The sequence below is a fragment of the Chanodichthys erythropterus genome, chromosome 10 (assembly GCF_024489055.1).
Source record: "Chanodichthys erythropterus isolate Z2021 chromosome 10, ASM2448905v1, whole genome shotgun sequence".
In the NCBI taxonomy this organism is placed as follows: domain Eukaryota; kingdom Metazoa; phylum Chordata; class Actinopteri; order Cypriniformes; family Xenocyprididae; genus Chanodichthys; species Chanodichthys erythropterus.
In genome coordinates, this window is record NC_090230.1 from 27,852,080 (window position 1) to 27,864,702 (window position 12,623).

General features: G+C 41.5%; 1 protein-coding gene across 1 annotated transcript in view; it reads left to right on the plus strand.

The window, feature by feature from the left end:
- Window positions 1-8,876, plus strand: part of LOC137028171 (GTPase IMAP family member 8-like) — a 52,213-nt gene extending 43,337 nt beyond the window's left edge. Inside the window, exons 4-5 of the mRNA XM_067396940.1 lie at window positions 2,294-2,926; window positions 8,364-8,876. Of these exons, the coding sequence (XP_067253041.1) occupies window positions 2,294-2,926; window positions 8,364-8,530 (800 nt within the window). The 3' untranslated portion in view covers window positions 8,531-8,876. The remainder of the gene's footprint in view (window positions 1-2,293; window positions 2,927-8,363) is intronic.
- Window positions 8,877-12,623: the final 3,747 nt, after the last annotated feature.

Below are 12,623 nucleotides of genomic sequence, written 5' to 3' on the forward strand. Positions count from 1 at the left end.
ATCAACTTACTTTGTTGTGTATTTTCAATTTGAAAAATAACTTTTATATTGATGGATTAATTGCATTTTGAAAAAAAAAAAAGTGTCATGGATTTATTGCATTTTGGGGAAAAAAAAATACTTTTTTGTAAAAAACTTTTTAAAATCAAAATGTTGATTATAATTTTTAATGTTTTTATAATCAAAAGATGCTATGTGAAAGTTTGAAACAGAAAATAGTGGTTTTCATCTTGCCACTTTCTTGGTAAAGAAAACACCTTTTTACTCAAATTAATAAAAATGGAGTTATTGCGTTTTGGAACCAAACTCTTGCTTGATTTCACAATTTGTGAAATGAATTACCAATATTTGCAAAATGGACACTATTGCTGTTGATATAATAGTCTTCTTCTTCATCAGTTTTCTCTAAAAACTTGCAAAATCACTGTCAAAGTACTACATTTGAAGAAGAATTTAGTTCGCCACTAATATAAAAAAAGTATATGTTCTATATCAGGGGTGGGCAAACTCTGGACTGCCACTGCCCTGCTGCCCAGGGCTGCATTTCCTGAAAGCATTGTTAGTCAACTATGGACGTAAGTCCCATTGAACTCTATTGGTAATGACGGAACTTGCAAACATAGTTCGCTTTGGGAAAAACACATCTGCATAGTTTAGCTCTCCAACCCTAAAAAGTAATCCTGAAGACATTGATTAGCTGGTTCAGATGTGTTTGATTACGGTTGGAGCTAAACTTTGCAGTGGCCCTCCAGGACCGAGTTTGCCCATATGAATGTAATCCAGACATGCTATATCTGCCATTTTGGCATTGTAAATAAATTGTGTTGCTTCCATGCAATTTACAAGTCCTCTTCCAAGGCCTCATGGGATAGTAAAGTGTCTTTGTATGTATGACTGACTGAAGTGTGCAAACTGATGGTGTCACCTGAAAACTGAAAGTCCCATCCCTTTATGACAAAAGCAGACAGTGGGGTGGGACAATAGAGCTGTGGAACATTTTTGTCTCATCTCCTTCTTTTGACTCATTTTTTTTCACACTCAAAGTAAGGTCTACCATATACAGTTGAGAAATCAGTTAAAGGTGCCATCGAATTAAAAATTGAATTTACCTTGGCATAGATGAATAATTAGAGTTCAGTTCATGGAAATGACATACAGTGAGTCTCAAACTCCATTGTTTCCTCTTTCTTATGTACATCTCATTTGTTTAAAAGACCTCCGAAGAACAGGCGAATCTCAACATAACACTGACTGTTAAGCAACAGTCGGGATCATTAATATGTACGCCCCCAATATTTGCATATGCCAGCCCATGTTCAAGGCATTAGACAAGGGCAGCCAGTATTAACATCTGGATCTGTGCACAGCTGAATCATCAGACTAGGTAAGCAAGCAAGAACAACAGTGAATGGCAGATGGAGCAATAATAACTGACATGATCCATGATATCATGATATTTTTAGTGATATTTGTAAACTGTCTTTCTAAATGTTTCATTAGCATGTTGCTAATGTACTGTTAAATGTGGTTAAAGTTACCATCGTTTATTACTGTATTCACGGAGACAAGAGCCGTCGCTATTTTCATTTTTAAACACTTGCAGTCTGTATAATTCATAAACACAACTTCATTCTTTATAAATCTCTCCAACAGTGTGTAATGTTAGCTTTAGCCACGGAGCACTATCAAACTCATTCAGAATCAAATGTAAACATCCAAATAAATAATGACCATACTTACATTCTGTAATTAATTTCAATATTGCTTTAATAAATACAGTAATTGTTGTTTCTGAAGTTGTTGTTTCAGTAAGTTAACTACTGGTTAACTGAAGTTATATACAGCATGGGTAAAAGAGTAAACTGAATATTTCTAATGTGTTAATTCACATTCACATTAAAGATTATAGTTAACATTGTTTATTTTCACATTGGAAAAATTGTGTAGTAGTGTGTCAGGGGCTTTAAGAGAGGTCCCTTATAATTAGTCAAGAGCACAGCAAAAACCCTAGTGTTAAATTAAATTAACCGGAGTGGATTATATAAACACTGGAAATGTTAATTTAACACTGTAGGTTTTGCTGCTGATTTTCCTATTGGGGTTTATTTTGTTGATAAGGATCAGCTGACTGTACGTTGTCATTATCCCTGACATATCAAAGCCACTGCCAGTTTTACCTGTTTTTACATGGGAGAGGTCAGAGCTTTCTCTTCAGTGTTTCCACTGGAGTACATGTTCAGCTAAGACATGACAAGACAAATCTCGCTGTTAAACTACTTTCTTCCTTTGTCAGCTCCAGATGGTGTGAAGCTGAATCTGGTTGTGTGTGGGAGTGACAGAAGATTAAAATCCTTCATATCAAACCTGATCCTGAACCAGAGCGAGAGAGCACCAGAGCTCAGCTCAGAGTGTGTGAGGAGAGACGTGAAGGTGTGTGAACATCTGATCTCTCTGGTGGAGCTTCCAGCTCTGTTCAACACTCAGCTCTCAGAGGAGGAAGTGATGCGTCAGACTCTCCACTGTGTGTCTCTCTGTGATCCTGGAGTTCATCTGTTCATCATCATTATTCCTGATGCTCCACTTAATAATGAAGACAAAGCAGAAATGGAGGAGATCCAGAAGATATTCAGCTCAAGAATCAACAAACACATCATGATCCTCATATACCAGAATCCAGAGCATCAGACAGCAGAACTGAATGAAGAAACACAGTCTGTCATTGAGAGTTTTGGAGGACGACATGATTTCATTGGCCCAAACACACAAGTGTCCATGTTGATGGAGAAACTGATGCAGATGTTTGAGGAAAATAGTGGAGTTTGTTTCTCCACAGAGACATTGTTGGAGGCACAGATGGAAAAACTGCAGACATTTGAAGAAATGAAGAGGAGAATCCATTCATTAGAGACGTGGTTTCAGTCAAAAGGTAATGATCAGAAAATTTGCATTGATTAAACATACTTTTCATGATAGCAAAAGTCTACACAGATTTGTGAGAAAAACATAACATTATCTGCAGTGTTCAGAGGAAATAATATGATTAGTACATGATGCTTAAGTATGGTTAAGATGACCTGGATGATTGACAACCCAGATAGCATGTAATCATTGAAACAATGTTGAATCAGTGTTGATGCGTCAACACTAATTGCATTGAATTGCTGAATGTTACAAAGTGATGTTGCTTCAGTATCACTCTTGCACCCTCAGTTAATGTTGAAGTAATGTTGAGATTTCAACCACAAATCAATGGAAATATTATTGATTCAACATTATGTGATATTTTTCAACATCACTTTTGCACCCTCAGTTACTGTTGAAACAATGTTGAGATTTTAACAAAAAATCAATTATAATATCATTGAAATGAAGCTCTAGCGCAAGTTCTGCTGGGAAGACTCAAATGTTACGTCACTTATCAATTCAGATCTAACCAATCATTATCTAACACTTGGAGTATAAAAGATCAGCACTTACGCTTGTCTGAGTTCGCAGATGCTGACAGAAACTTTCAGTTAACGGAGCGTCAGTCGCAAACCAATTTGCTATGTCTTCTAACAGATATACCGTGTGCGATTATTCAGATTCCGAGGAGGATTTCGTTCCACCATCTCCTCTTCCCCTGCGTCGTAGTACGCGCATTCAGTGCCGCGACACCTCATGGGTTCAGTGGCCCTCGGACAAAATAATCAACACTCTCGAGGCTGTCGGAATCCCGGTCAGCCAAGGATTATCCAGAGAAGACTTGCTTCTCATGGCCCAAAATACCCTAGGCAGTCCACCTATCACGGCCGACACCGCTGCTTCAACTTCAGCGCCGTCAGGCCACACCAAACAAGTCGGAAAGAAGAGGGCCGCCAAGTCGTCTTCTCCACATTCAGCCAAAAGATCCTCGCAGTCTGCACGGATAACATCTCCTCCGACCGTTTCCGGACCTGTGGATATTAATTCGCAGCTCATTCAGGTTGTTCAAAGCCTTTCTGACACCGTTAAAGGCTTAGAATCAAAGGTTTCGAAATTTGAAAATTCCTTTGCGTCCTCTAACCTTTCAGCAAATTCTTTTCCAAGCGCTCTAGCAACTCCAACGGATTTTCCTCCACCTGCCGGATTAAACTTTTCATCGTGTGTGCCTTCGACCTCTTCTGCCTTGCCAGCTTCTCTTACGATCCAGACGCCATTCCAACATGCTTCGGCCGTGCCCGCTACGCCAAACTTCAGTCTCTCCACGGCTGTTCCAGCTCAAGAGTTTGGTAGGAGTTTTGTTTCACCTGCTGCAGTAACGGTGTCACCCCAAATAAGAGCTAACATCATCCAAGGTAAGAACATAAACCTGGCAACCTTATTGCTTCCTTCACCTGCAGCTGACAGACAAATGGTTGACTGTGGTGACGTGGCAGTCTTTCTCAAAACGTCCGATCCCAGATTACAACGAAATCTCTCATTTGGCGAATTCGTTATTGCTTTCAGCATCTACCGAGACATTCTGTGCCAAGTGTTCCCAGATCGAAGGGAAGAGCTCGATCTTTACCTAACCATGATGGCGGATTTTAATCAAAGATATGGAGGAACTCTATTTTACGAATATCACAAATCTTTTTCTGCCAAATCCGCTTCTTACATTTGCCTGTACAACACAAAACTGAACTGGTCAGTTACCGACACCGAACTGCTCGTCCGTCATTTTGGCGGTCAAAAGATCTTAGCATGCACTATATGTAGCGCTCACGGACACTCGGCTTCATTCTGCCCTAAAGCATTCGCTACTAAAGACCCGGCCGCTGTCCATAGTGCTGAAAACGTAAGCGCTCCTCTCGACCGTAAAGGTCGCCCTATTGTGGAGTTTAACGGCATTAGCCTATGTAATAATTTCAATGAGTCTGTGTGTTCCTTTTCTCAATGTAAATTTGCTCATATTTGTAGCTTTTGCAAGGATCCACACCCGAAATCAGTCTGCCCTCGCCGGTACAGGCCAGCAACCCGAGGGAAGACCCAAATTCAGAAAAATTCTGAACAGACACCCATCAACACCTATTAATATTCCAGTCCTCTCTAGCTACCTCTCTTCTCACCCCGATCCAACTTTCGTTGATTACTTAATCACCGGTCTGTCTCAAGGGTTTCGGGTGGGCATCCTTTCCCATCTTACATCTTCTTTTGTGACAAAAAACCTTCGATCCGCTTTATCAGAGCCTGATGTGGTTTCAGCTCTGTTAGAGAAGGAAGTAAATAAAGGTTACGTTATTGGCCCTTTTGCTTCTCCTCCCTTTTCTCCTTTTCGGATCAATTCTATCGGCGTTGCTACTCGTAAATATTCTGGTAAAAAACGTCTCATCTTCGACATGTCTTCTCCTCATTCTATTCATACCGCAAGTGTTAACGAACTAATCCCTTTAGCTCCGTTTTCTCTGCATTATGCTTCAGTCGACCATGCCATTCATTTAATCAAGATAGCCGGTCAAGGCGCTTGGCTGGCTAAAGCCGACATTACTGATGCTTTCAAGACTATGCCCATTCACCCCTCCGACTGGCCATTATTCGGCGTTAGATGGGAATCAAAATTTTACTTTGCAGTGAGGCTCACGTTCGGGTGTAGAAGTAGTCCCCATATTTTTAATTCTCTTTCTGAAGCCCTGTGTTGGATCCTGCTAAACGCCTGTAAACTTCCATTCGTTTTACATTTGCTCGACGATTTTCTGCTGATCGATTTTCCTTCTTCCCAATCTTCAATTCTCGACACGCTTAAGCAAGTTTTTAGTGATATCGGCGTTCCCCTTTCAGAGGAAAAAACCATGGGCCCCTCAACTTCGCTAGAATTTCTCGGCATCTTACTCGATACTGTCAACATGCAAGCCTCTCTTCCAAACGAGAAGCTTTTACGAATTAGGGAGTTTCTGGAAACTTTTTCTTCGTTACCTTCCGTATCTAAGCGCGACATGCTTTCTCTGCTCGGTCACTTAAATTTCGCTATGAGTATTATTCCTCAAGGCAGGACATTTATTTCTCGGCTGTTAACTCTCGCGCACTCCGTGCCAAAATTAAGCGACCCAATTCAGGTAGACGAAGGGTGTTTGTCTGATCTCAGCTTTTGGTCTCGCTTAATAAATCATTGGAACGGTATTTCCTTTTTCTATAATGATGTTCCTGAATCATCCATAGATTTGCAATTGTTCACTGACGCTGCCCCCTCTATCGGTTTCGGGGGGTTTTTAAAGGGCAATGGTTTGCCGAGGAATGGCCAAAAGCATTTCCCAAGCCTGAATCAGGTTCCGTCTCTTCCGCTCTTCATGAAATCTACCCTTTGGCGGTAGCCAGTGTTCTCTGGGGCTCCGAGTGGTCTCGCAAACGTATTATGATGTTTTGCGATAACGAAGCCACGGTCGCTATCATCAACAAAGGTAGATCTTCCTCTCTGTTGATCATGCCAGTTCTAAGACGTTTAATTTGGCAATCCGTCGTTCATAATTTTATTATTTTGGCCGCGCACATTCCTGGTCACCGTAATATCATTGCTGACTCTCTTTCTCGCTTTCGTTTCCAGGCTTTCAGACGGCTCTGCCCTTCAGCCAATCAGGATCCAACACCATGCCCTCCACTAGCAAGGATCATATTAAATTAGACCAATTGCTCAAATCGGCTAGTCACTATATCTCCAAAGGCGTGGCTCCTTCCACACTTAAAGCTTATACTTCAGCATGGTCTTCATTTCTTATGTTTTGTTTTTCCCTTCAGATTTCTTTATTTCCCATTCTAATATCGACCGTCTGTGCTTTTCTAGTTCACAATTCTGAAAATCGCAAACTTAAAATTTCTTCCATCCGTAGGTCGCTCGCAGGCATTCAATTTTATGCAAGATATTTTAATCCTAATTACCCAAGTCTTTTCTCCGTGCCATCCATTCGCTTATTACTCAAAGGGATGGCTAACTCGTCCAGCAAACCTCCAGATCACCGCCTTCCAATTACTTTGTCTATTTTACAAAGATTAATTCTTTCCATCCGCAATGGTCTCTTTTCCCCTTATATTAACATTTTGCTGGAAGCAGTTTTTCTATCAGCCTTCTACGGTTTCATGCGCCCAGGGGAATTTACTTCAGATTCTAAACATTTCAATCCTGCCCTTGGTCTGTCTTTTTCTGATTTAGGTTTTTCACCCAATTTCTTTACTCTTTTTCTGAAGCATTCTAAGAATGATTCTCAAGGATCTGGTGTCACTCTAACCTTTTCTAAACTTAATAACAGCTTCTGTCCTTTCAATTCCATGATCAAATATCTCAAAGTCCGGCCTAAAACTCTCGATCATTTTCCCCTTTTCCTCTTACCTGATGGAGCACCCCTCACTAAAGCTTGGTTCAGGACTCATTTAGCTACCACCATAGAAAGCTGCAGCCTTTCCCCCTCGCTATATACTGGTCACTCTTTTAGGATCGGGGCTGCCACCACAGCAGCCCAACGAGGAGTTTCATCTTCAGCCATCAAGCTCCTGGGCAGATGGTCCTCCTCTGCATTCGAATCCTATATTAGACCAGATTCTAAAACCATCCTCGAAGCTCAACAAGCTCTCTCAAGTCAAGTTTAAGGTAAAATCATGCAAATACTGGTGGTGGTGTTTTCGTATTTCATTTAATCATTTCCAGCTTCTATAGCTGTTCAATTTTTGGGGGCTCGTGCGGCCTCATCTCTGTGTGGCCTATCGTGGCCGTGTGACCCATTGCGGCTTTGTCTCTGTGTGGCCGATCGCGGCCTCGTCTCTGTGTGGCCTATTGTGGCTGTGTGGCCCATTGCGGCCTTGTCTCTGCGTGGCCGATCGTGGCCTTGTCTCCGTGTGGCCTATCGTGGCTGCGTGGCCGATCACGGCCTTGTCTCTGTGTGGCCTATCGTGGCTGTGTGGCCGATCGCGGCCTCGTCTCTGTGTGGCCTATCGTGGCTGTGTGGCCGATCGCGGCCTCGTCTCTGTGTGGCCTATCGTGGCTGTGCGGCCGATCGCGGCCTTGTCTCTATGTGCCTATCGTGGCGTGTGGCCAATCGCGGCCTTGTCTCTGTGTGGCCTATCGTGGCTGTGTGGCCGATCGCGGCCTTGTCTCTGTGTGGCCTATCGTGGCTGTGTGGCCGATCGCGGCCTTGTCTCTGTGTGGCCCATCGTGGCCGTGTGGCCGATCGCGGCCTTGTCTCTATGTGCCTATCGTGGCGTGTGGCCAATCGCGGCCTTGTCTCTGTGTGGCCTATCGTGGCTGTGTGGCCGATCGCGGCCTTGTCTCTGTGTAGCCTATCGTGGCTGCGTGGCCGACTGCGGCCTCCTCTCCGTGTTGCTTGTTTTCCTTGTCGCTCTCTTCCTTTTACGTTTTAATATGTTTTTCTCTGTTTCAGGAACTGCAAGATTCTTCTCGGGTGGGTATTCATTCCCCCTCACAGTTTTGAGGGGAAGTGGGCTCCGTCCCGGCAGTCACGTCTCACCACCATTTTTGGGGGTTGGCTACGCCCCTGCCTTCAGCTTCAGGCAGGATACGCAACGTCTGCAACCCTCAGTATCGTGAGCTACGGACGGGGCCTACGCCAAAGATCATAAACTTTCTATATATTCTGCTTACCGTTTGGTAATAAATATCAGTGTTACGTCATTTTGCCTCCTGAGTCTTTCTGGTAGAAATGAAGCTCTAGCGCAAGTTCTGCTGGGAAGACTCAAATGTTACGTCACTTATCAATTCAGATCTAACCAATCATTATCTAACACTTGGAGTATAAAAGATCAGCACTTACGCTTGTCTGAGTTCGCAGATGCTGACGGAAACTTTCACCTCCATCCTCCCCACCACCACCAGGATGGTCCCTGTCCATACTCCTCGGGGGTTGGCTACGCCCCTGCCTTCAGCTTCAGGCAAGATACGCAACGTCTGCAACCCTCAGTATCGTGAGCTACGGACGGGGCCTACGCCAAAGATCATAAACTTTCTATATATTCTGCTTACCGTTTGGTAATAAATATCAGTGTTACGTCATTTTGCCTCCTGAGTCTTTCTGGTAGAAACAAAATTATGATGTAATGTTGCTTCAAAATCACATTTGCATCTGCATTTAAAGTTGAAACAATGGTGAACAAAACATCAATGATAATATTGTTGAATCAACATTACACTATGATGTTGATTCTACATCTCTGCTGTTGAATCAACACTGAAATTAAAATTAATCTTTGGTAATATTGTTTGATCAATGTACAATGTGATGTTGATTCTAAATCACTTTTGATGAAACACTGAAAATACAACTGAAATGTAATGACAACATAAAACAATGTCGCCATCTGATGTACCAAGAAAGTGTTGAAACAATATTTAACTACACTGATACGTCAATGATACCCAGTTTGGGTCATTTGACTTTTTGAAATGACACCTTTCCAGCAATTGAGGATATAAAAGGTCATTCTTTAAAAAAAGAAATGGGGACAAAGCATTCCAACCTTTAAAAATAAAATTAGCTTCAGAAGTCTTTTGTCATTATAACTACAGGTGGTCCAATGATTCAGGTTTTAAAAAAAATTGTTTTATCAGACTACTGCCTCTTTTCCTTTGGGTTCTCTGAAATCTGAAAAAAGAATGAATGATGTTACTTAAGAGCAAGTCAATGTATGTCATACATACAGTCACATTCAAGAATGCTAATATAGTAAACACAATATTATTTGCTTTTTTAAAAAAAAAAAAAAAAAAATTCTGCTCAACAAAATATTCTAACTATGATTATAGAATCATTAAACTCTGTTTATATAATCTATTTTTCTAAAATCTGTTGATGCTTCAATGTCAAAAGAAAGTACTATGATAGGGGGTGTCTAATCTTTCCACCCAAGTTTATCTCCAGCCCTATTTAAACACACCTGAAACAGCTAATCAAGGTCATTAGGATCAATGAACACTTCCAAGCAGGTGTGTTGGAGCTAAACTCCTCATGAAGAGGAATAAACACCTCTGAGCTACGGCCATTACTGTATAACTATATCTCAGTTAATTTTTCATGAAACTACGTAGCATTCAAGTAACAAGTTCATCTTGAAGAATAAAAGGACTTAGGTTCCCTTTCAGTTGGTCACTCTCAACATCATGTTGGATGGCCGACAAATTGGGATCTCACTAGAGAGACCAATCTACTCTGAGTGTAACTAAAATGATTATGCGATTATTGCATCCAGCTGCTTTTTCAAGTGAAGCCAAGTTCACACTACAGGATTTTAAACATCGGCAGATCGCTGTGCTGTTTAGACTATGTGACTTGCTGTGTCTGAGTCTTGAAGTCATTGTGGTGTTCACACTACGTGACACTACCTAAATGATCCGCAACAGCAGGTTACACACTACACAAGCTGACAACACGAGCTGTCACCCAACGACTTTATTTAAAAATGGATGTTGGGAGGAAATTAGATTAAATTTTGAATTAAATTTAATTAAAATAACCCTTTCACACATAAGTTTAAAATATTCTGGCTGACCTCCCAGAGTTAAGGCGACTGTTATTTTACAACGTTTCCCTTTATTGTTTCCATGATGACATGTCATGCATGTCACGTGACACACTGCGTCCAGCCAGCCACAGCCACACTGTATGACAGATGTATCGCTTTTCTCACCATGTCATCAACTATCTGATATTCCGATTCTCAAATATGAGCAAGTGAGTGTTTTGTCATTTAAAAACCTATATAATGACCTTGATCTTAATATATATAACATGAATTCATCCACTTGTCCTGAAATACATGTGGCCGGTGAACTGGGAGAACAATAGAGTGAGTGAGCTTTATAGTTACTTACAATGTGTATCTGATATGAATAAACGTCGGCAAATTATATTTGAATGGATTGTTATTGCTGCTTCCATAGACACCAGTGTATATTTCATTGGCTGTAGCTCGTCGGGACACGTGACACCACAGGATATCGAGTCGACCGACAGCTCCAGATATTTAGCATGCTAGATATATGTCTGGTGTCAGCGAGGTGTCAGCGACTCGTCAGTGAGCCTCTTTGATGCGTTGTTGAGTAGTTCACACATAAAGATTGACGAGCGCTGATCACTCACTGATTTTTCCCCGATCACAGCCCGACCTGTCGGCGAGCTTGTTAACTTGCAAGTCGGGCTTAAAATCCTGTAGTGTAAACTTGGCATTACTTGTTAAAATCATGACGGCCCCAAACCAAGCCTCCTGTGGATTAGAGCAAATTGGGTAAAGTGGTTGAAAATGCCCATCATGAACTGACACACCGCACTGATTGAGAAACACCCACTAGTATTCTAGAGAGATACATACCCGCATGATCTTGGGTCATCAACTACAAATCACTGTTAGTTCAATGTCACTGATTCCCCCCTTGTGTGCTGTCGACTTTCATCAAAATTTCAATGCTGATCCAACACACTTTAAACATTGAAATGTCAATCTCAACCAAAATGATGGTTATATCAAAACTCAACATTGTATCAGTGTCACTATGCTATCTGGGAATCTTCACTTTAAAGAGTTAGTTCACCCAAAAATGAAAATTGTCATTAATTACTCACCCTCATGTCGTTCCACACCCATTAGACCTTCGTTCATCTTCGGAATACAAATCAAGATATTTTTGATGAAATCCGAGACGTATCTGATCTCTAGGACTGCCATTGACTAAAGGTTTTTCTTTAGTCAATGTTCCGGTTGTAGAAGCCACGCAGCAGGCTAACTGGGTGACTGTGAGGCGGCATAATGGCAAGAACAAACACCACTCTTCCGTTCCGATTAGAACATCAAACAGGTTCTCCCCACTCAGTGACGCACCCACTTAGAATCCTGTTGAAAGTGCCCTAGTTATTGGCGATTCTATTACACGGAACGTGAAAATAGAGACACCAGCCACCATAGTCACATGTTTGCCGGGGGCCAGAGCACCTGACATCAAAGCAAATTTAAAAGTGCAGGCTAATGCTAAACGTAAATATTCTAAAATCATTATCCACGTCGGCACAAATGATGTTCGACTTCGCCAGTCGGAGATCACTAAAATTAACATTAAAGAGGTGTGTGAACTCGCAAATTCAATGTCAGCAAAAGTAATTTGTTCTGGCCCTCTTCCTGTTCGTCGGAGTGATGAGATAGTTAGCAGGTTATCATCACTCAATGGCTGGCTGTCTAAGTGGTGTGCGCAGAATAATATAGGTTTCATAGACAATTGGAAAAGCTTTTGGGGCAGACCTGATCTGTTGAAAAGAGATGGTATTCATCCCTCCCGGGATGGTGCTGCTCTTCTATCTAGAAATTTGGCAAATAGTCTTAGAGCTGAAACATGACAAACCAGGGCCCAGATCAGGACGCAGACAAACTGACTAAACCGACCGTCTGCTAGCCGCCTCACGTCACAGAACTCAGATAATTCACAGCACATAGAAACACTTTCACCTAGATATTATCACATAGAGACTGTGTCTGTACCTCGAACTAGTAAATACAAAAAATTTCCGAAACCTTTTAAGGGTAAAAATTTAATTGATGTTCAAAAAATGAAAATCACAGATAAATCAGATAAACAAATGATAAAGCTTGGGTTACTGAATATTAGATCTATTTCTTCAAAAGCACTTATTGTAAATGAA